General features: G+C 49.8%; 1 protein-coding gene across 13 annotated transcripts in view; it reads left to right on the top strand.

Moving 5' to 3' along the window:
- Mark2 (microtubule affinity regulating kinase 2) overlaps positions 1-23,051 on the top strand; it is a 65,547-nt gene that overhangs the window by 39,951 nt on the left and 2,545 nt on the right. For 2 of the 13 annotated variants that reach the window (XM_060385762.1, XM_021642261.2), the window contains exons 2-19: positions 10,393-10,572; positions 10,818-10,871; positions 13,602-13,650; positions 13,917-13,982; positions 14,100-14,170; positions 14,388-14,444; positions 15,061-15,297; positions 15,939-16,058; positions 16,196-16,295; positions 16,378-16,490; positions 17,346-17,478; positions 17,724-17,896; positions 18,106-18,203; positions 18,992-19,153; positions 19,697-19,954; positions 20,925-20,951; positions 21,660-21,827; positions 22,859-22,903. In XM_060385762.1, the coding sequence (XP_060241745.1) occupies positions 10,438-10,572; positions 10,818-10,871; positions 13,602-13,650; positions 13,917-13,982; positions 14,100-14,170; positions 14,388-14,444; positions 15,061-15,297; positions 15,939-16,058; positions 16,196-16,295; positions 16,378-16,490; positions 17,346-17,478; positions 17,724-17,896; positions 18,106-18,203; positions 18,992-19,153; positions 19,697-19,954; positions 20,925-20,951; positions 21,660-21,827; positions 22,859-22,903 (2,066 nt within the window). In that variant the 5' untranslated portion in view covers positions 10,393-10,437. Of the gene's footprint in view, positions 1-5,961; positions 5,987-10,392; positions 10,573-10,817; positions 10,872-13,601; positions 13,651-13,916; positions 13,983-14,099; positions 14,171-14,387; positions 14,445-15,060; positions 15,298-15,938; positions 16,059-16,195; positions 16,296-16,377; positions 16,491-17,345; positions 17,479-17,723; positions 17,897-18,105; positions 18,204-18,991; positions 19,154-19,696; positions 19,955-20,924; positions 20,952-21,659; positions 21,828-22,858; positions 22,904-23,051 lie in introns of those variants that run through there. The other 11 variants (XM_060385799.1, XM_021642262.2, XM_060385750.1 and 8 more) reach the window with 11 other exon arrangements.

The following is a 23,051-nucleotide window of genomic DNA, read 5'->3' as shown; positions in this document are numbered from 1 at the left end:
TACAGCAGTATTCTCAGTGTAGTAGATACTAATGTCCCCTGCAATCTTTATACAAGTAGTCGCTTCCCTGATCAGTGACTTTTTAAATGATTCAAATTGAATTGTATTCGCTCTGCAACATATGCTTTTTTCCTAGCAAAACAGGAGGGGTTGAATGTAGAGAGGCAAAGAGAAGAGCTGTCTAAAGTGGGAGGCCTTAATTGCCATAGGAGGCCAGGATTCCCCTTTTGAGGAAACAGGGAGCCAAAGAGCAGATGGGATATGCCTCCTTCGTGATCCCTGGCTGTCTGATCTCCAGTTTCTGTTAGTGACTGGCTGTCTTCCATCCCCTGGTGGGCAAGAGCCTACTTGGTTGTTGACAACATTGATCTGATCTGAAGACACACCAACTCTTCCCCTTTTTTGAGTCAAGACCTCTAGGTTGACCTTGAACTTGCTCTGTAGACAGGAAATTACCTTGAACTCGGAGTCTGCGTCTTTCTGAGGATTATAGGTGTCTGCTTTTATACACAGCTTATACAATGCTAGTGTTGAACCCAGGGCCTTTGTGCATGCTAGACAAGCACCTAATTGTTTCTTCTGTGTAACAGGCACCAGGCTAGCTAGCCCATAAGCTTCCCTGGCAGTTTTCCTGTCTCTGCCTTACATCTCTCTATAGGAATATAGATTCCTACTACCACACTACCACACCTGGCATGGGTTTTGGAGGATGGTGCTCATAGTTAGGGCTTGGGCAGCAAGTGCTTTGATCTTCTGAGCCTCAACACCACCCTTACTGTGTTGTTGCTGTTTTGTTGTTCTTAGGACAAGGTCTTGCTGGAGAAACTAGGCTGTTCTGGAGTTCACTGTAGCCCAAGCTAGCCTGGAACTCATGGTAGTCCTCTTGCCTCTCCCTCTGAGTTCTGGAATTACAAGTGTATATTATTACACTCAACTCCCCAACACATGTTCTTTCTTTCTTTTTCTTCAGACAAGATCTCATCTAGGCCAGCTGGTCTTGGACTTTCTATGTAGTAGAAAATAATCTTGAACTTCTGGTGCTTCCACCTCTGCCTCCTAAGTGCTAGGGATTACCTGTGACTCTATGCCCAGTTTTTTACTGTGCTTTCGTTGGAATGCAGGGCCTTTGTGTATTCTGGGCAAGCAAGCATTCTATCAACAGAGCTACATCCCTGTCCCCCTCCAACACATTTCCTTTCTTTCTTTTTTTTTTTTTTTCTCCTGTCCTCTTCTTCATTCTTGAGACAGGGTCTTTTTATGTAGCACTGGTTGGACTTGAATGCCATATGTAGCCTACGGTAGCTTTGAAATCACAAAGTCTTGAGTTACCCAAGTGCTAGGATTAATTAAAGACATATGCCACCACACCTGGCTGGTTCTTTTTTTGTTTTGTTTTATGGCTATGTGTCTCTGCATGTCTGTATGTGCACCATATGTGTGCAGGTGCACAAGAAGTTCAGGAGAGGACACGAGATCCCCAAAACTGGAGTTGCAGGCAATTGTGGACAGTCTGATGTGAGTGCTGGGAACCAAGCCTGGGTCCTCCGCAAGAGCCGCAAGTGCTCTTTGGTTTTGTTTTGTTTTTTTCTTCAAGACAGGCTTTCTCTATATAATCATGGCTGTCCTAGAACTCCCTCCGTAGAGTGGTGGTATTAAAGGCATGCATGCACCCCCACCACCACTCAGCCAGTACTCTTATCTGCCAGGCCATCTCTCCAGCCCCCAACTCTTCACAGTTGTTTAGTACTTTATTGAATACTATGCTAAGTATTCTGGGCCACAAAAAAGACAAACCCAAATCCCTCCTCATGACAGGTACTAACTTAACCAAATGTTTTGAAAGGGAGGAAATGGCTTTTCTAGTAAGAAGTTCTGACCTTCCTCTTCCCTTTTTTATCCCCTAGGGATAAGGGGAGGGCAACTTGTAAGGATCAAGAAACTGCACCTACTATATTCTATAAGTACTTTAACATGAATGAGTTAGGTGTGGGCACTGTTGGACACTGAGGGGATATGATAGTGAGCAAGACACTCTGTGACTTTGCAGAGCTTGAAGGGAGTTAAGCTATTGGAAACACAAGAGCAAATGAATAATACAAATAAGTCATGTACTGTAAAGTCCAGAGAAGGGATGGCTCCTAGCTATGAAGGTATCTGAATTTGAAATTAACAGGGGAACAAAGCTGTCTTCTGGAGTGCTTAAAGAAAGGTGCTGTATACTAGATGGAGCACTTCCCTGTAGTGTGTGTATGCCTGTGTAGTTCAGTCCTGTTTCGTATGAGACTGCTATGGTGGTAGAATGAGGATCCCACTGCAGGTCTCACTGCAGTAGCAGCTGCCCAGTACACAGCAGTGGAACTAGCAGTGGAAGCCCAGAGTCCAGAGAATATGCCAGAAACAAACTACGGTTCAAAGAAAAGGAGGTGGGCCTAAGAGGAGGCCCTGGCTCCTCAGCTGCACTGGTAGTATCCATCTACTTCTACAGTTCCCTGTCAAGTGAGTCAGTCCTTTATGCTGCCGGCTGCCTCCTATCTCACCCCCACTCCCATCCTCCAAAGCCTAGGCTGCTGGCAGCCTGGCTCTCCTGTGATATGGAGGAACTCACTGGTCTCCATGGTTACAGTAACCCACTGGTACGGGAGGAGCCAAATGAAGTGCAAGGCTGGCAGTGTGAGCTTCCCCCAGCCCTTGGCACCATGTGGTACTGGTATGTTGGCTGTTTTTGTGACCGTTTCTGGAAGGAAGGAGTTAAGGCACTAACAAGGGAAGAACCCTGGCGGGACCACCTTTATCTTCCTTTGTGCTACACAGGTGGTAGCAGCATGGTACTCTCTCTCTTATATGCCTCTTGGAAAGCAGCTTCATGTAAGGAAATAGTCTTCTGCTTGGTCATGTCACTATAGCAGGAATTTGACTTTTCCTTGTTCTAGAAGGAATTCCAGGGTTGTGAGAATCAGCTCAGCTACACTGGTATTTGTAGTCAAGTTCATAGAGATTATAGGTCTCCTTAGGGCCAGTAATGAAAAGAGATAACGAAAAACATTAGCAAGTCATTTCTGAACATCAGGTACTGTGGTAAGGATGTGTATTCTCTGAGCATGTGAAATGGGCATTCTTCTCATCCTTAGGTTCCAATTTAGAGGAGTCATATAACCCTGCTCTGGCATGGTCAGCTAGAAGGTAGCAGAGACGTGGTTTGCTCCTGAGCCCTACCTGTTATCATGCCTTCCCTATATAAGGTAGGCAGAGACTAGGTGCACAGTTCACTTGAAGACAGGCGCCCAAGTTCAGTGGACTTTGCAAGTGGCCTTAGCTACGTAGGTTGATGTTTGACAACAGCTTGCTGAGCACCAGTAGCTCAAGAGACACATGAGCAGATTCAAGGATGAGGTGGGACTAGAAATTTGTGGCTGTTCTGGGTATATAGTAGAATCCTCCGTGCTCTGAGAGGAGTTCAGTATCTCTAGTGGCCCTGGAGACCAGAGGTTCCTCCAGACACGAAAGGGGTGAGTGAGCTCAGCTCACTTCGTGGTGCCTTACTCTGCTCAGGCAGGCTCTGACTGCTGCTGTGAGGCTTTGTGGCCTGCAGGCACCTCTCATTGCTAGGCTGCCGTGCTGGTTCTCTCTGCTGTGGAATGAGGGTTGTAGCACAAAAACTACTGAATAGTAAGCTACATTGATAGCTTCAGTTGCCTGATCCAGGAGTCATCTACCTTCGTTGGAGAAAGCAAGCAGCCCTTTGAAGCCTTATTACAACAGAATGTTAGGGAATGTGCATATTCTCCAAGTTAAGGTATCTCAAGGAGTTGTGTGTGTGTGTGTGTGTGTGTGTGTGTGTGTGTGTGTGTGTGGCAAGGGGGGGATCCTCCCTACTAATAAGTGCAGAGCACAGTTTTCATGTTCTCTTCTACCCAGAATGCTCCTGGTAGATGGACTATTGGCAGTTGAGAATGACAGTTGCTTGAGCTCAGAGGATGCCAGGCAAGCTACCGAATGGCACAAGGGAGGGCTAAAAGCCTGGGGACTTGTTCTAGCCCTGTAACTTCATCTGACTCCTATCCCATTTCTCCCTAGCTGCTCTCTTGTAAGGTCAGTGCTTGGTGCTTCTTTCTTCAGTTGACAAAACCCCAGTTTCCCACACAAATTCTGTCACATTGCAAAGCCCAGGGACAGGGAAAACGAAGCTGTTTGTTATCACTCTGGCTTTTGAGTCTGCCAGTGGGTGAAAAGGCAGGTGGTCCTAGAAAGGGCAAGCCTGAGTCTAGGATCCATGCCAACTCTCTTTCCTGAGACCAGGGACTCCTGAGCAGGGTGAAAAGAGAAGGACTGTTACCTGACAGCCCCTCCAGCAGTCCTCACCCCTGACCTCAGTGAAACCTGGCCTTCCTGTTTTCCCTATACTGTCTGTCCCAAAGCCTCTTTCCCCCTCCTGCTATCTGTGGAGGAGAGGGGTCGGGTTCACCTTTTTTGAGGGGTTGGGGAATGAGAGCGAACCTTCATCAAGAAAGGTTAAGGCAAGACTAGGAAAGGAGTCTGGCTTGAACAGTGAGTGCTGCTGTAGTAAGAGGGAGGAATGCCCTTGGGCTGTACCAGTTCTGCACTGAGAGTTTGGGGTACCCTGGGCACGTCTTGTAGCCTGTATCAGTTTCTTGATGGAAAAGGAGGCTCCATGTATGGCAGACATTTCTGCTCTTCTTGAGTGGGATGGTTTCCCAGAGGTATATGTGCTTAGATGCTGGGAGGACACAGAGGAAGCCTTGGATGTTCTTGGAAGGATTGGTGGATAACCAAAATGAGGTGCTTACAGAACTGTTAATGGGAACGACCCTAGCCTAGAGTGCTGGAGTGAGCAGCAAAGAGGTTTGAGCACCAAAGAAGCTGCAAGCATAACACAAGTGATCTGTCAATGGCAGGAACGAGAGATTGGCCCCCAAATCACTCCAAGTCTGATCATAGGGACCTTGTTGTTTGGCACTTGAGGTGAACAGGGGACCCTATGGACAGATCTGCAGAAGCAGGGCTAGAAAGAAGAGGGACAGTTAGATTGTTCCCAGCCTTTGAGCAGAAGGTAGAGAGAAGACTTTAATTCTCTGTCATATGATAATTCTTTCTCTTATTTTGAGCTTTTCTACCCTCAGGGGGTTTTATATGTTCCCCAGCCTGAAGTTACACTGAAATGTTTGGGGTCTTTATACAGCATGCATTTTCTAAGGTTGAGTGTTGAGTTTGAGGAAGTAGGAGGTCCCATTGCCACTGTGGGTTTACTGGTGTCTGCACTCACTCACCCTGCTTTGGTACTGGGGAAGCTTTGTTGGTCTCTGGGATGTGTAACCCTGAGTTACTAGCACATCTGAGTGCTACAGTCTGCGCCATGTTAGAGGCCTTGTTGATCTGCCCCTACCCAGGTTTCACCTGTTGCAGTAGCTGAGATAAGGGCTTTATAACAGCCCAGTCTGAAGTCTGCTCTTCATTCTCTCCAGCTGTTACAGCAGAGCACCTTGGGGAGGGTGGGGCAGCCCACTTCCGGGGACGGAGGGAGGGGGAAGGGAGAAGGAAGTTGTTCTAAACCCGCCTCTTGGTCTCCCTTCCTGCCCATCTCTTCCTGCCCCTCTTCTCCCACCTAGCTTCTGATGTACCATCCTAGACTGTACACTTTTTCTGACCGCTCAGCCTGACCAAGCCATAGGCTTTGTCCCTGAAGCTCTCTTTGCCAAATCCAGTCTCTCGCTTTCTGCTAGTGGTGGTTTCGGTTGCAACACAACCTAGGTTCCCAGGCAGGAACCGCTCAGCCTGGCTGCTTCGCTTTTCACTGAGGAGGTGGTGGAAGGTGTCACCTGGCCTGTGCCGGCTGAGTAAGGGTGGCTGGCTGAGCCGGCAGCCCCCGCCCTGGGCCTGGCTCTTCCCGGCCTCTGTACTTTGCCCTCGCTGCCTGACAGGTTCTGCTGAATGGAAGTTGCTGGTAGTCCTTGTCCCTTTCTCCGGCCGGGTATGTTTTCCCCATTTTGCCCCTTGGACTGCCCTGTTCTTTTTTCTCCCTTTTACTTCAAACAAAATCTTGCAAGAGTTGTTCAGTGGAGTTGGGCAGTAGCACCAAGTAGTCAGATTCTCAGGAAAGGCATCCAGATGTTGAAGGAGGAAAGGAAAAGGGACAGGTAGCTGTCACAGTGGGAGTTGACCTGCGACCTAGGGCAGCTGCCCAAGAATGCCTTTCTTTACTCCACCTCACTTGAGCTTCCCTTGCCTTTGGCCAGGAAGTGTCTGCCTGGCCCCCCTCCAGTCTGGCCCTCCTCAGCATGCAGAAGCCACAGTACACTTGAGGGCCAGCCCTATGGGCTGAGCCCCCGAAGCATGGCTTTTCAAGAGGAAAGTAGTTGGTGGGAGCCTCCAATATTAGGGCAGGGGCCCCTGTCCTGCCTGAGTCAGCACCCGGTCTCTGGGTTGGAGGCTATTTTCGGGTAAGCCTGGCAACATGCCAAGGCCAGGTTCTGAGCTCTCAGTCTGAAAGTCTCTTAAGAGTCCAGTGGTTGTAAGACTGTACCATCTGCCCATCCTTAACCCCAGATCTGTTTTGACCTTCTTTCTAGACCAGGGCTGCTTAGAAACTGAAGGCACTTGAGAGCTGCAGGGCTTCTTTCACTGAAGAGGCTAGGGGCCTCCCTAGGATAGAGGATGGGTCAGAGCCCTGGTGTTGTTTGTCTGCTCTCAACAGGGAGGCTGGGTGTGAGGAGAGAAGCAGGACTTAGCCAGATCTTGCTTTGTTGTCCAGAAGAACAGCTAGGTCTCACCTCACCACAGGTTCAGACCAGGATGAATGGGCCTGGTCTGAACCACAGGAGAGGAATTCTCTCTCATAATGGCCTTCCCACTGTCTCACCTCAGAACAGCAGCAGGAGGGAGAAGAGGAGGGACTTGAGGGAGTTACCTCATTTATTTTAAGAAGCATTGTCTATAGAAAGTTTTACTTTCTAATGGCTTATCATGCTCTTCCCAATGGGTCCTCCTCACCCTGTCCCCATTTCTCTGCTAGAGAAAGTATCTTGTGTCATGAAGAAATAGTGGAGGTCAGAGAAATACTGATTTGAGTCCTAAAAGTTAGATGGCTCAGGTCTAAAGAGGGGTTTGATGACTGGAACAAGGAACCAAGGAGCAGACAACAGAGCTAGGTGGCTACTTCCTTGGATCCTATACACTGTGCTGGGTACCAGCTTTTCACATTTATCCCACCTGGGTGCCTGGCACCTCTTCTTTCCTCTTAAGCTACAAAGCCAGTGATAGTTAACAAAGGGCTCAGCTTGCATTTCACCAGTTCTGGAGATTAGCAGGGGCCTTAGCTTGGACCCTTGTCACTCTTAAACATCTCTGTTGGCTTAGCAGACTCAGCTAAGGGTACAAAAGGTTAATGACAGGAGGAACTTGACAGTAGTATTTAGAGACATAATTGCTTTAAAAAAACCAAAAACCATGGTCTCATTAGATAGTCTAATGTGGCCTCGAACTTGCTCTGTAACCTAGGTTGCCTGATGGTTGCTCTTCAGTTAACATAGAGACATATGTTTTCTCATCTGTCATTGAAAACTAGGAAGTGTTTTATTGCCGCTTTACAGATAAGGAAACTAAAGTTAGTAGGTGAGGAGCTAGGACTTGACCTTGTTTTGTACACCAGACAACCCCTAGCATGAATGCCAACACAGGGCCTCTTGGGTGGTTCTCTTCTTCCCCTTTCAGGAAAATGTTGATAGCAAGAAAGTTAACCTGGGTTGAATGGCAGTTAGGATCTGAACTCTGGCAGTTTGTGTCTAGTATCTGCATTGCTAATCCTAATTCATAAGGAAGCAGGCACATGGCAGTCTTGTGTGCTCCTGCTTGAAGAATAGCACACAGCGGAGTCCAGGGGAAATGCTGCTGTTCTCACACAGACCAGCCCAGAAACACCAAGGGGCCAGAAGGGTAGAGTACAGGCTGGCTGGAGCTTGTGTGAGGAGAACCGCCCAAGATGACCCATGTTGGCCTTTATGCTGGGGTTGTCTGGCACACATAAGAAGGTTCCAGCTTGTGCTTCCGAGCTACAAAGGGCCCAGCTCCCCACATCTATTTACAATGACAATTTCAGGTCTTCCAGCTTCAGTCCTAACAAGCTCCTGCTGTCTTTGGTTCTTACCTCAACCTGGGTAAGTCATGCCTTTTCTCTGTGGCTTTTGAAGGCTTCCCTCAGAGTCAGAAGGGGCTCTGAGGGGAAGAAACTGGACCTGCTAGCTCCAGTCCCAGCACCAAAATAGTGGTTTTCATCTGCCTGTAACTCTAGTTCCAGAGGATCCAGTGACCTCTTCTGTCTGCAGTGGGCTTATCAACATATGTGGTGCGAACTCATACACTCAGGCACACACACACACACACTTTTTTTTTTTTTAAAGTCGTCAAGGAAAGGGTCTGGTGGTAGATTGGTAGAACACTTGCCTAGTGTGAGATCTTACTTAGCAGTTGAGGCAGAAGATAGGTTTCCCAGTTGCTGATGCCCTGGGGGCAGGGAGAACCCTGAGTGGCACTTTGTCAGAGGGGATGGAGCTGAGAAGGGGAGACATTAGAAACTAGGCTTTTGAGAACTATGAATGGTTTCAGAGTATCACTCAGGTGACTGACCTGCCAGACAGCTAGGCTTAGAACTGCCTTCTTTGCAAGGGTGAGCCACAGAGTTCCTTGGAGAAGGCAAGAAACAGAAACTTGAAAAAAATCTATTTGTGTAGCCTCTGCTGTGGAGAGATACAGATTGGCAATAGTGGGACTTGAGAAATGGTGAGGAATTGTAACAGAGATGACATTCCCTTAAGTGTCAAGCTGGCCTTCACAGTTGTCCATGTGCCAGGACTTCTGAGGTCTGAGTTAGCAATTCAGGAAAAGGAGCACAGAGCTACTGCACAATGGTCCTGAATTGTCACATTGGAGAAGAGGGAATTCTGCACACACTTCTTGCCAAGGGACCCCAAACAGCTCCCTGGGTTGAAGAAATCATGCTTTTAATCTGTGGCTTGTAAAGGCCGTCTTGAGAGTCAGGAGGGGCAGTGAAGGGAAGAAACTGGGCCGCCATCTCCCGTCATCCTGTTCTCCTCCACACTGTCTCCTTGAAGACTCCAAGATAGCTCTGCATGCTTCTGGCTCCGACTGTGGCAATAGCTTCCCCCATTGTGCTCAGATGTGTTCTCTGAGAGGTGAATCAGGACTCAAAGCATGGTGAAACAGACTCCCTTTGATGTTGGAGTATAATTCACATACCATACCAACTACCCATTAGAAGTACAGATGCGTGGCTTTTAGTAAATTCAGTTTTGTGTCATTTGGTTTCAAACCATTTTCATTCCCCAAAAGAAACCCCACACCCTTTACTTGCCACCCTCAAACTTCCCACCACCCTCTAAATAACCAGAAATCTGCATCTGCCTCTCTCAGTTGTGTGTTCTGGACAGCCAAAGAGTCAGATAATCAGATAAGATGGTCCTTGTGGCCAGCTTCTTTGTCTCTTCAGGGTTCTTTGGAGCAGCATGTATCAGTGCTTCCTTTCTTATGATCAACTCTTATTTTATTGTGTTGTCGGGCCACATCAGCTGGTAGACATTTAAGTTGTTTCCCCTCTAGCATTGAGGGTTATGCTTCTGTGACTGCTAACGCACAAGGAAGTCTTCATACCTATTTTCATTAGAACTATGCACTTTGTGTTCAGCCCAAACAACCTGTGCTGAGTCTATGTAACTACTGCTTCTTCTCTCCATTGCACCATTGAGTACAAGGTAGCAGGGCAGGGCAGGCTGCCCAGTTGTTGAATTCATTCGTGCGACAGTGACTCACTGAGCACTGACTACAGCTCAGTCTGTCAGGTGTTGCGATGTGATGTGTCGGTAAAGGCTATTATGGGCTGTCTTCATGGGCTTCCACTATGCTGGGCACACCAGTAAACGAATATAAAGAATGAATAGTAGAGTTTGATCCTAAGAACTGGGTGATGAGGAGGACTTGGAAATGGTTGGACCATGTGTTCCTCCAGCTGAAAGGCAGCATTCTCTCAGTGTGAACAGGGCCGTCAAAGACAAGGTCTTCCAGCTATGATGGGGCAGAGGCTCCACTAGGTTACTAATGGGGTTAGTAGGGTCTGGTGGTGCTGATGAGGTCCTGAGCTTTGGGGTGTACAGGATCTTAGCCCTGAACCTTATACTGTGTGCCTTTGCAATGAAGACTGGCTGTGATGTCCTTCCTTCCCCTCTTCTTCCTGACTTACGATTCTTTGTATGCCTCCCAGTCCCTTGGAGTCTCCCCCTGCATCCAGCCTCTTACAGTTTTTTCAGAGCTGAGTGTACAGAACTGGAGGGGGCAGCCTGTAAAGGCATGTCTGTTTCCACCCTGCAGCCCACCTTGGGACACCTTGATTCCAAGCCCAGCAGTAAGTCCAACATGCTGCGGGGCCGCAACTCAGCCACCTCTGCTGACGAGCAGCCCCATATTGGCAACTACCGGCTCCTTAAGACCATTGGCAAGGGTAACTTTGCCAAGGTGAAGTTGGCCCGGCACATCCTGACGGGGAAAGAGGTGAGCATTGGGGTTGGGACCATGGCAGCAGCTCCCGGCCTGTTGATACTCCATCAGGCAGTGCTGAGACTGTTCCCACAGCTAGCTTCTTGTTTGTTGCAGAAGTGAGATATGCTGAAGGTATGCTGAAGGTATGCTAGGAGCCAAGCATGAAAAGGAGTAGGAAATCCAGTGGAGAAAGTTGCAACAAGTCCTGGCTTAGTCTGGCCAAGGAAGTGATCTTAGGCTTTTTGTCTCGTGTTCAGGTAGCTGTGAAGATCATTGACAAGACTCAGCTGAATTCCTCCAGCCTTCAGAAAGTAAGTGCCCAGTACCTCCCATCCCTTTCAAAGCCTTCTTTTATCAATGACCTGCTGACCTCACAAGACCACTACCTTAAAACATCTGTCCCTTTGAGCCAAGTGGTGGTAGTGGTGACTGCCCCTTAATTCCAGCACTCAGAAGGCAGAGGCAGGTCTATCTCTAAGCTCAAGGGTGGCTGGTGTACAGAGCAAGTCCAAAAAACTTCTGCCCCTTCCCTATGGCTCTATTTGGCTTTCCTTTGGCAATTCCACCCAGAAGGCCTCCTGGCAACAGGCATGGCCTCTTCTAAAGTCTTTCAGCCACTTGGCCCTACCTGTCTAACCTACTTCCTGATCATGTTATCTCCTGGCCTGTGTCCAGCTCTGCAGAAGCACATGTCTATAGCATTACTAGAAATACACGCAGCTACACCAAGTCACCGAGTGATCCAGTGGAGTGGCTCTAGAAGTTCAGGAATGAGGAAGCAGAACCTGCCCCTGGATTCTTTGCCAGTTCTGTTTCAGAGAGAAAATATGGAAGACTCATTCTAAGTCTGTGGCAAGGTGCACAGATTAAAGGCACCCCTAGTTACCCCTGATCTCGTCTCTCTTGCTGAATACTCATTTTATGAGTAAGCACAGTTTTTCATAGATGAAGTTGAACTTTTCTTCCCTTGTTAACTGGGGTCTTCCTTAAGTTGTAGGAGAGCCCCAAAATAGAGATATGACCCCTGTGCCAAGGAAACTATATATAAAAGTGTGCTGTGCATGAGTGTAGAAGGGGAGCAGCTTATAAGTGACTTGACAGACTGGAAGCACTCTCCCCCCCTCCCCATTCTCCTGAGCTAAAGGCATTTAGGAGAAGGGAGCTCCAGACTGGCGGAATAAATCGGCTCCCACCCAAGTTAGTCAAATTTCCCTTGGCCTTCCCATTATAGCCGACCTCTGCTCACTTTTTCTAAGACCTGATTCTTTGTCTATTATGACCAAGGGAGTTCTTTTCATGAATGTATTACAGTGTCTAAATTAGAGAGGCATATCCATGGAAATAACCACAATGATGGGAGAAAGGATGAGGGAGCCAGGCCTTGTTACACAGAGGGAGTTGCTCCCAGAATTAGGATGGATAGAGTGACTTCCCCTGGCATGCTAACAGCTAGAATCAAGGTGTTCACAATTTCTTTTAGCCCTGAAGGCTTTCTGTTACAAAACAGAAGCAATGTGCTCATCACTAGGGCCTCCTGCCCAGAGCTTAATGGAGGAAAAGAAGGGGTCCTGCTCTGCTACACTGGCTCCAGCCCTGCAGAGGTGAAGCTAGTATGGGGTGGGCTTTAGGCCTTGAAGTAGTGTGGCTTACTCTGTTCATTTTCATTGACAACCAAGGCATCTCATTCCCTACCTCTTTTTTCTTCCTGCTTCTTCCTGATTGATTGGAAGGTACCAGCTCCAGACGAAAAGAGGGGGTAGGTCTTATATATGACCAGGCTGGCCTTTAATTCATTATATAGCTGAGGATAGCCTTGAACTCCTTTTCCTCATGCCTCTACCTCCAAGATGCAGAAATACAGCCATTTACAAAGCCTTGTTTTACATGCTTTGTTAGCAAGGCTGATCTCATTCCGGCCAGACACTCTGTTTCCATTTCTTCTTAGCAGTGCTCTTTAACTTATGAGGTTTTGAAGACATTGACCCTTGAAGGTTCTAGGCAAGCCCAGAAAGCTCCAAACTCTCCTAAAAGACAACCCCTCCAGACCAAAGGGATATGTTTAAGAATTGGAAAGTGGCCACTAGCTCTGGGTACCATCTCAGGTCAGCCCCCAATGGTCACCCCTGAGATGGTGGCCAGGAGACTTTGCTTTTTCACCAGTATAACTGTTAGGTGCCTGGGTGCTGATGAGGCAGGAATGTTGGATCAGGTTTCTTTTGTTTTAGTCCTAGAAAAGCTCTGGGATGCTTTTAAAGGGGGAACGCAGTTTTTACTGTGTTCTATAAACTACATCCTAAATTAGGGCTCCAGACGAACGAACCACCACTAGCACTCTCCAAACAACCAAACCAACCAACAAACCATCAGACCTGTTTTAATCTATTCCATGTATAAGTGATGAAGCCTGGAAAGTTGCAAAACCCCTCCTCTAGTTCTCTGGTGCCCACAGGGGAAGAAGTTCTTTTCTGTCATCTTTCTGTATGGAAATGTATAGTTTGGAGCCCCTGATTTTGTTTCACAAAGAGAGCGTGAGTGTGTGGAGGTGGATTTGATTAAAATTGGCATCAGCTATATATAGGGGTGGTTTCTTCTGTCACTATCTCAGAGGCTCAGGAGAGAAGGGCCTTTCCTCAGTGCAGGCCCTCTGACATCTAGATGTCAGAGGATGACACAGTGTCCCCTTGGAGCTTCTCTTTGGTCACCAGACCAGTTCAAGGGTTTGGACCCTGAGCTGACAGTGGAGCTAGGTGCTGAGTACTCAAAGACTCAGATTTCCTGTTCCTACAGAGGCACCTGGCTGATGTTTGAGGTGAGGTATGGATGGGTGTAGAAGAGAGCATGGGCTGAGCAGTGAGCTTGCTCTGCTCCTGCTTCCCTCTCTGCTCTCCTCTACTCTCCTCATGGGTTTGGACTTGGTTTCTTTGGAAGGGGGATCTGTTTTTAAAAGCAACAAGAAAGGAAACCTCACCAGGGCTTTGGAGGGACCTGAAGTAAGTATATCAGGCAGGAATGAAGTGAATCCTGGTATTTTTCTCTTCTAGCTATTCCGAGAAGTAAGAATAATGAAGGTTTTGAATCATCCTAACATAGGTGAGAAGCATTGTCATCTCTCCCCACCCAGCAAGGCTCCACGTGCCCACAGCCACACACGCATCCTCCTCCACAGCACATTGCCTTGTGGATTCTGTTCTTTAGGGTGTCAGGCTGCTTTTGAAGGCCCAGCTTACATTTCATCTACACCCTGGCACTGTGGGCTGCCCTACGTAATTTGGATGGTTCAAGAGGTCCTTAGCATGTCTGGATACAACGGGTTTGACCTGTGCCTCCTGAGTCCCAACACAGCCCTTCTCTTACAGTAAAGTTATTTGAAGTGATTGAGACTGAGAAGACGCTCTACCTTGTCATGGAGTATGCCAGTGGTGGTAAGTCTGATGCTGCTGCTTGCTATTATTGGCCGCCTCCATGTCTCTTCCCTCCCTGTCCCTCCTTACCCCCACCCCCACCCCACCCACTTTACTCCACCGGCTTGTCTCTTGTAGGAGAGGTATTTGATTACCTGGTGGCCCATGGCAGGATGAAAGAAAAAGAAGCTCGAGCCAAATTCCGCCAGGTAGGTTTGTGTCCATCCTGAGCTGTAAGCCCAGCTTGCCCTTTTGGGGTCTGGTACAGCAGAGGAGCTGCCTGAGCAGGTGGCCTTAGAAGAGGGTGCTTCGAGCTCTGCTTGTCTCTCTTCATGGTAACTTCAAAATAGGTCATCAGTGACAGCTCTGCCAGCCCCTTGGCTCACTCTCAGACCCCCCAAGCTAACTTTTCTTCCTTCCTTTTAGATAGTGTCTGCTGTGCAGTACTGTCATCAGAAGTTTATTGTTCATAGAGATCTAAAGGTGAGGTGTGTTTGTATCTCTTGTGCTTTCCTGTGGGTCTGGGTATTTGCCTTCATTCAGTCAGGCTCTTGAGTATTTTAGAAACTCCAGCCATTGGTTTTTTTGTTTGTTTGTTTTTCTTTCTTTCTTTAAATGACCTGGAAATGTTTAGGAAGGGCCTTGTGCCCAGACTTAGGCTCCCACTAGCAAGCATGGAGTCTTTACCCTTGCCCTTGCCCCTGCCCCTTGCCAGCTATCAGGTATGGTCCTTCAGGCAGCCTGGTGGCTGACCTAGGAAAGAGTGTGAATGTAACTCTGATATCACAATTGCTCTCTAGACATGTACCTGTTACCAAGGTACTCATATTTGCACTGCCTATGAGTCTCCTCATTGCTAAAAGAACTTGCAGGCAGGACCATGAAACCTAGGCCTACTCTGAAGCTTTGTGCAGATCCCAGATTCATGCCTTCCTCATTCCCAGCCTGTCTGTGCTGACTGACCCTGCCCTGGAGGTGGAGAAACATTGAAACTAGTGATGACTTTCTTGTGGGCTTTCCCATTGCCCTGGATCTTGCCTGTGTCGGTGCCTTAGGGTTCTCTACTTGGGGCTCTGATGCTCACCATTTTACCTCCCAGGCAGAAAACCTGCTCTTGGATGCTGATATGAACATCAAGATTGCAGACTTTGGCTTTAGCAACGAATTCACTTTTGGGAACAAGCTGGATACTTTCTGTGGCAGTCCTCCTTATGCTGCCCCAGAACTCTTCCAGGGTAAAAAATATGATGGTCCTGAGGTGGATGTGTGGAGCCTGGGAGTCATCCTCTATACACTGGTCAGCGGATCCCTGCCTTTTGATGGACAAAACCTCAAGGTGGAGTAGACTACAGGCTTAGATTTTTTCTGTTTTTCATTTCCTTTTGGCCTCTGGTCTTATCTCTACTCTCTCAACTTTCTACTTGTCCACATTTTTCTCTAGCCAGAACTTCAGAGAAAGGCTTTCCATGCTGGATATAGTGGCATATGCCTTTAACCCCCAGCAGTGGAGAGGCTGGGGCAGGAAGATTCAGAGTTTCATGTCAGCCTGGGCTGGAGAGTGAGAGATCTCAAAAAGAAACAAAAAGGGGCAAGCAAGGTAGCTTGGTGGATAAAGTTTGATCCCCAGGGCCCACACTGCAGAGGGAGAGAACCTGACCTCCACAGTTGTCCTTTTCCACTCATACAGTGGTGTGCACACATCCCAGCCACAAAATAAATAAGTGTAATTTTTCTTTAAAAAAGAGGATCTTTCACACATAGGAATTAGAGTCTCAATCCTGACTTCGAAGAGATGCTGTATTCAGCCCTCTAAAGCACTCTGAGCAGGTGCGTGGTTTATAGGGCTTTGTTGCCTCCTTGTGAGCTGCTGTGACCCAGGCTTCTTCATTCTGTTGTTTCCCAATGTCTGCTTATCTGGTTCTTAGATGTAAGATCTGTTCCCTTGGCCTGGGGGTGACTTAACTTTTCTAACCACAGGAGCTACGGGAGCGGGTACTGAGGGGAAAATACCGTATTCCGTTCTACATGTCCACGGACTGTGAAAACCTGCTTAAGAAATTTCTCATACTTAATCCTAGTAAGAGAGGCACTTTAGAGGTGAGCAGCCTAGAATCCAGCTGGCAAAAAAAAAAAAAAAAAAAAAAAAAAAAAAAAAAAATTCCTGGGGTTCCCATGGAGACCCCCATGCTGAGTTTCTTCCACCTCTGCACTTTGCCCTTCCCTCTGTTCCCTAGCAAATTATGAAAGATCGGTGGATGAATGTGGGGCATGAGGACGATGAGCTAAAGCCTTACGTGGAACCACTCCCTGACTACAAGGACCCCCGGCGGACAGGTGAGGCTGTACTGGCTGGGAGCTGGAGCCTGCCCACAGATGGAGACCAGCCTTAACTGTCCTCCCCTCCCCCAACCACCAGAGTTGATGGTGTCAATGGGTTACACACGGGAAGAGATCCAGGACTCGCTGGTAGGCCAGAGGTACAACGAGGTGATGGCCACCTATCTGCTCCTTGGCTACAAGAGCTCTGAGGTGCGTGCTTCCCATTCTCATGCCCTGACCTGCCACCCATGCTGTCGGGGGCACCCAGCCTTTAGCCTGGTGAGGACAGAAGCTCATATCATAAATCTATATGCCCTTTCCTTAACATGAGGCCTCAGCCATGGTGGATAAGGCTATCAATGAATGAGCAGGAGGTGTGAGAAAGGCCAGGCCTGGCCTCTAAGGGATGAGTTGAGTTGGCTCATTGTGTTGATTAGGAAGGGCTGAGATAGTCTCACTGGAAGTTCCATGTTGGGCCTGATACCCTTTGTCTGTCTGTCTGGAAATATCCATCTCTAGGTTTCTGTGTGTATCTATGTCTCGTTTACAGGAAGCTTCCCCAGTGTATTGACTCTTTCTGTGTATCTAGATATGTTTCTTTGTGCCACAGGTCTGTCATGGCTGTGAATCTGGTAGATTTATGATTGTTCTTTTGCCAGTTTGGGTTCTAAGTATCTGCCTCCTTCCTTGGTGGTGGTAGGGTCCATCTTGGTATCACTGTAACCTGTTCTAGAGATATCTCCATGCACCTGGGATGAGCTCTGGTTTCTCCATGGGAAGGGATGAGTGTCCTAGTCTGAATATGTGTGTGTGTGTGTGTGTGTGTGTGTGTGTGTGGCTATGAACCATGTGAGGAATTGGTGACTTTCTGGGGTGGCTTGTCTTTGTTTCTGTCTATGCTAGAGCATGTATGATCAAGGGCATCTGTCTATATTAGTCTTGTAAGACAAAGTCTCGTGTGTGCTTAATATGTTAGGGCAGGGTGAGACATGCAGGCATGTCTATCTGTAGGTATCTTATCAGGCCTTACACTCTCCTTTGAAGCCTTATTTTCTGGTCTTGCAGCTGGAAGGTGACACCATCACTTTGAAGCCCCGGCCTTCAGCTGATCTGACCAACAGCAGTGCCCCATCTCCATCCCACAAGGTTCAGCGCAGCGTCTCTGCCAACCCCAAGCAGCGACGTTCCAGTGACCAGGGTATGTGCTCTTGGGAGTCACAGGTCAGGGCCACCTTTCTTCTGAGCCTTCATAGGTTCTGGGGCTTTAGGTGATGGCTACATTTCAGTTCTGGTTCCGTGCCTTCATAATAGTGTGCCCATGGGCAGATTAATAACTTTCCTCCACTTCCTTGAAATGGGGCAGTAGTGGCAGGAAAGTGCCAAGGATACATTGGGTCTTTGGGCAGACTTCCCATCTTACCCATTTTACATTTCACCCCATAGCCGTCCCTGCCATTCCTACTTCGAATTCCTACTCTAAAAAGACTCAGAGTAACAATGCAGAAAATAAACGGCCTGAAGAAGAGACAGGGCGGAAAGCCAGCAGCACCGCCAAAGTGCCTGCCAGCCCTCTGCCTGGCCTGGAGAGGAAGAAGACCACTCCTACACCCTCCACAGTAAGACATGAGCTACCACCCCCTAGCCCTGGTCTCCCTCTGGTCCTCTGGTCTTCCTCAATGAGGCCTGCCCCTTGGCTGTACCTGAGCTTGGTATAGTAAGTGGGCTACAGAGGTTCTTGGGACAGGGTCATCCAGTGGTCCTGGGGAGGACCTGACTGGACAACATTGGCTCCTGTGAGACAGCCCATGCCCTTCGTTCCCCACAGAACAGTGTCCTCTCCACCAGCACAAACCGAAGCAGGAACTCCCCACTTTTGGACAGGGCCAGCCTTGGCCAGGCCTCCATCCAGAATGGTAAAGACAGGTGAGTATCTGGACTGCCTGCCATGCTCTTGGGGCCCACCTCTCAGAGTGGGCAGTGATGCTTGTCAGTAACATTGTCTCCTGCCTCTCCAGAGCAGTGTCCCTGGAGTCCTGTCCTGGCTCTGTTCAGTCTAGCCATCCACCTTCCCTCCCCGCTCCATGCCATCCCTCCTCCTGTCCTCCTCTGATCCTTGACATTTGCCAAGCATAGAGTACCAGTGAGCAGCTCATCAGACTTCCTGCTTCTTGGTCACGGCCAAGTCTAGAGTTGCCATCTATCTAGGTACATGACGTTGTGTTTGGGGCCCCTGTTAAAGACAGAGCCCAAAGTACTCATCTGAAGGTCTCCCCAGTGAGAGCTTTATCATGGCCTCAGAATCAAGTTCTCCACCTTGCCTGCCACCTTGCTTGGTGCGTTGTAATACTGGCTCCACCTCTTTTAAGCTTAATGAAAGTTTCTCTTTAGCAACATCGTGCCCTTTGTGTAGAGGGAAAAAATCCTTGTTCCCACATTTCCTAGGAGACCAGTGTGGTCTGAACACAGTGGCCTCCTGTCAGCTTTCCCTCATTTTGGGTTTTCTCTTCCCAGGCTCTGGCCTACCTGGCTGCTTACTCACCTTGCCCTCTACTTCCAGTGGCTCGTCCTTAGCTCGATGGCCTGGAGCTGCGCCCTGGGCCTGACCTGCATCTGCTGAGGCTACAGCTCTGACCCTGGCCCTGCCCTTGCTTCCTAACCCAGGCTCTTATCTCACCCTTAATCTGGGCCTCTCCGCTGCTTTTGTCTCCTAGCCTAACCATGCCAGGGTCCCGGGCCTCCACGGCTTCTGCTTCTGCCGCAGTCTCTGCGGCCCGGCCCCGCCAGCACCAGAAATCCATGTCTGCCTCCGTACACCCCAACAAGGCCTCTGGGTTACCCCCCACGGAGAGTAACTGTGAGGTGCCTCGGCCCAGGCAAGTGTGCTGGGGTAGCTGATGCACTTGTCCCCTGGCCTGTCCCACCCCTGCCCTGCAGTCTCTTCCCACCTAAGGGGACCTGCTTCATTTTTGTCATCTTAGCTACAAGTAAAACTGATCCCTATAACCAGGAAGTAGAGGACACAAACAATAGTAGTACCCCTTTTCCTCCAGCCCTCTCAGAACAGGAGTACAAGAAGCTTTCCTGAGGCCCCATATGGAAGGCTTTTTGTCCTGAACCTTCTTTGTTTTCCTTAGGGACAGTCAGCTCTTGAGGGTTCTCACTGTCCCCTTGTAAGTCCAGGGCCAACTCTTTCCAGCCTATACTGCTTGCATACATGGGTCCTCCTTGTCTCCCCTCCCTTCTCCCTGGACCATCTCACTACTGTCCTCAGTGGTCAGTCCCTTCCTTCTGTGTCCTCTGTGATGGCTGCTTCTGCCCTAGCATTCCCCATCCCCATCACAGGGACTACATGTGCTCAGTACTGGTCACTCCCTGTTCCTGACTTGTGCCTCTACCCCCTACCTCTTTTCCCATAGCACAGCCCCCCAGCGTGTCCCTGTCGCCTCCCCCTCCGCCCACAACATCAGCAGCAGTGGTGGAGCCCCAGACCGAACTAACTTCCCCCGGGGTGTGTCCAGTCGAAGTACCTTCCATGCTGGGCAGCTCCGACAGGTGCGGGACCAGCAGAATCTGCCCTATGGGGTGACCCCAGCCTCTCCCTCTGGCCATAGCCAGGGCCGGCGGGGGGCCTCTGGCAGCATCTTCAGCAAGTTCACTTCCAAGTTTGTCCGCAGGTGAGAGGGGCTGGGGCCAGGACTTCCTACTTGCATGGTGGTTGGGGTGGGGACAACAGAGCTGGGATTGGGGCCTTATCAGGACTGAAAAAAAAAAAAAAAAGTGTTGTCACCATCTTAGGCACCTAGACTCATCCTCTTAGGCCTTTCCCCAGCTCTTCTTAGGCACCCCTCATTCGATGGCCCCAAGCAGATGGGCGATGCCGCCTCCTCTCTAGGGGAGTGTGAACTCAGATGCTAAAATAAAAGCCCCCTCTTCTCTCCTGGGTTCCCATGGAAACTTATATTTGGTGACGCAGCTGCAAAGTCATGAGGCATGAGCCAGGCTGGGTTGACAAGATTTTCCTAGTCTATTCTTGCCCCCTTTGACCTCCTTCCCCTGTGTGCCCTCCCCGGCTAGATTATGTCTAGCTCTTAACTGTGTTCTTCTGCCCCAGGGTTTCCCAGGGCAAAGCCCATAAATGAAATGGCTGCCGAGGGCTACAGTGGCCTCTCCTGTGGCTCCAGGGTGCCAGTGCTTTTCTGGCCTAGACCCAGATGGGGAATCTCTTCATGAGCTTCTCATGCCTAAGCCCTCATCACAGAGATGAGTGGCTTAAGGTGGCTTGGGATCTCCTGGGGTACTCGGTCCTCCATTCTACCCTGGAGTCTAAACTGTTCAGAACCAGGTGGGGCTTTTTGAGAGCAGAACTACCCACCCTTGCTGCTTGGCCCTTCACCCATCCAAGCCGTGAAACACAGGTGAGGCTGCAGGGCGAACAGACCTGAAGTCCAGGACTCTAGTCTCGCTGAGCGGCTCTTCTTAAACCGGGGAGACCCTTGAACCTGAAAAGCCCACTCCCACCTGCTTATCCACATACCGTCTTGTTGATTTTTTGTTTTTTGTTTGTTTGTTTGATTGGGGTTTTTATTTTATTTTATTTTTTTATTTCTTTTTTTATTTTGTCTTTTTTGTTTGTTTTTTTTTTAGAAATCTGTCTTTCAGGTTTGCCAGAAGGTAGGCGTTGAGCCCTCTCTGTGTGTCTGTCTGTCTGTCTGTGTGTGTCTTTGTCCTGCCTCCATCACTAACTCCCCCATTGGCTGATGCTTCCTTCCTATCTTTCTGCTGACCTTGTATATGTGGGCCTTCTGTCCTATCTTAAAGGGATGAAGACTTCTCTGGTGGGGCGTCAGCCCTAAGCCGACCTTCCTGTCCCTTCACACTAGCAGGACTTGGAATACATGTTCCCCCGAGAGGACATTTTGGGTCCCTCGAAGGGAATGGCTCTGAAAGTGAGGGGCCTCTCTTGGTCTGCCAGTGCATGTCCCCAGAAGAGAAGAGACCTCAGGGACTCTCCCTTTAAGATTTTCTCCTCATACCCACCCAGGTTTGGGGTCACATTGGGCTCCCTTTCTGGCCCTTTTCCATGTTGTGTGCATGCGCTACAAGTAAACTCAATGGGGTTAAGGCGCATTTGGAATGGTGTCTCATTTGGGGTTGCCCTGGGCTTGCTGAACCTCAGGGCTGTGACCTGTTCCCCCTGAACTGTGGCATGACAGGACATTAGGGTCCCTTGTCCAGTCTGACTCCTCCAGGCCCCGGAAGCCTTTGCCTCATAGATGTAGTGTACAGCACCCTCTTCTGGTGGATGCTGCAGACTGACCCAGCCCACCCTGGTGCAGCATCTGGCGCTCACGCTGCTCTCCTCTGGGCTGTTTCCTCCAGATGTCGCCTGAGCCTGCCAAAGAGCCAGGAGCTGGATATTCTCAGGCAGGGGTCATTCTGCCGCCAGGCCCTGGTGGAACAGCAGGAGGCCCACACCCTGCTCCTGCATCTCCCTTCCTGGGACAGAGCCTGGCTTGTTCAGCCTGGCCATGTCCTCTGCAGGCCTAGGTACGCCAGGTACTAAACTGCAGACCGAGGGCCAGATTGGGAGCTCTGGATTTGCCTGGCAGGTGCATTGGCTCCCCAGCTGAGGGAGAAATGGGCCAGATGGGATCTTGACACATCCGCACCCACCCACCCTACCCCAGCTCACTGCATGGCTGGGGGCCTGCCCCATGGGGGCCTGGAGAGAGCAGCTGGAGCCCCTTCCCTTGCACACCCGGGCCCTGCTCACAGTGCGCTTGTTGGCATCTGTGTCTTGTGTCTTCCTGCTCCTTTTACATGTGCTGCCGCTGCTCTCTCCTCCTTCTTGTCCCTCCTCTCCCCTGCAGCCCCCAGTATCCCAGCGCTGGGCACTCATCTTCTTAGCAAGAGCTGGAGAAGCCGCTCAGCGGGGCCAGACCTCTTTCTCACCTCCCTAGGGCCCTGCCCAGCCCTTGCCTTTGTGAGCAGCCAGCCTGGCAGCCAGCAGTAGGGGACTCAGCAGCACAGTGGCCTTGCCCACTGGGCCACAGGCGCCAGTCCCAGGTGTCTGCCTAATAACACACTTTTGACACAGTGAGCCTCTTACGAGGCTTTCCATTTCCTCAGACAGAAGTATGGCCTTTATCTCCATCTTCATTCTGACATCCCAGTCATTGGCACAAAAATTTCTCCCAGCCCCCATTCTCGTAGCGAGCTTGAGCCTGGCTGTGGGCTGGAAGGGGAGCAGCTGATGCTAGGCCGTGTGCTGGGGACATGTGCCTGCACAGCCACACCCTCCTCCCCCAGAGCTGGGGCTCCTTCCACCAGCACAGAGCTCCGGGAATATGGGGAGGGACAGCCCCCTGCTGGGGTTACTTGTCAGAAAGGGGCAGTGAAGCTGCCAACGTGAGGCACTGCAAAGCCTTGTTGGCCTGCAGATGACTAGCAGGTAGCTTTTGGGTTTGGGTCCTGCCCACCCACTGGTGGCATGTCCCCAGACCCAACCTCACTTGGGTCTTCAGGGTGAAAGGAGCGAGAGATCCCAGACTAAACTCTCCCTCGCTCTGTTTTTTGAGGAACCTGAATGAACCTGAAAGCAAAGACCGAGTGGAGACGCTCAGGTGAGAGGGCCGGAGCCAGCACTACTGGCCCTGCCCAGGACACCGGGCTTGCCACAGCCTCCTGCTCTCTTCCTCTTGCCACTGGCTCTTTCTCTAGCGATTCTGCCCTGCCTCCTCCTTGGAGGCTCCCTTCCCTCAGAAGATCTCC

Source organism: Meriones unguiculatus, chromosome 1 (genome assembly GCF_030254825.1).
Source record: "Meriones unguiculatus strain TT.TT164.6M chromosome 1, Bangor_MerUng_6.1, whole genome shotgun sequence".
NCBI lineage: Eukaryota > Metazoa > Chordata > Mammalia > Rodentia > Muridae > Meriones > Meriones unguiculatus.
The sequence above is the reverse complement of the archived record's forward strand: the minus strand, read 5'-3'. Positions and strand labels throughout refer to the sequence as shown.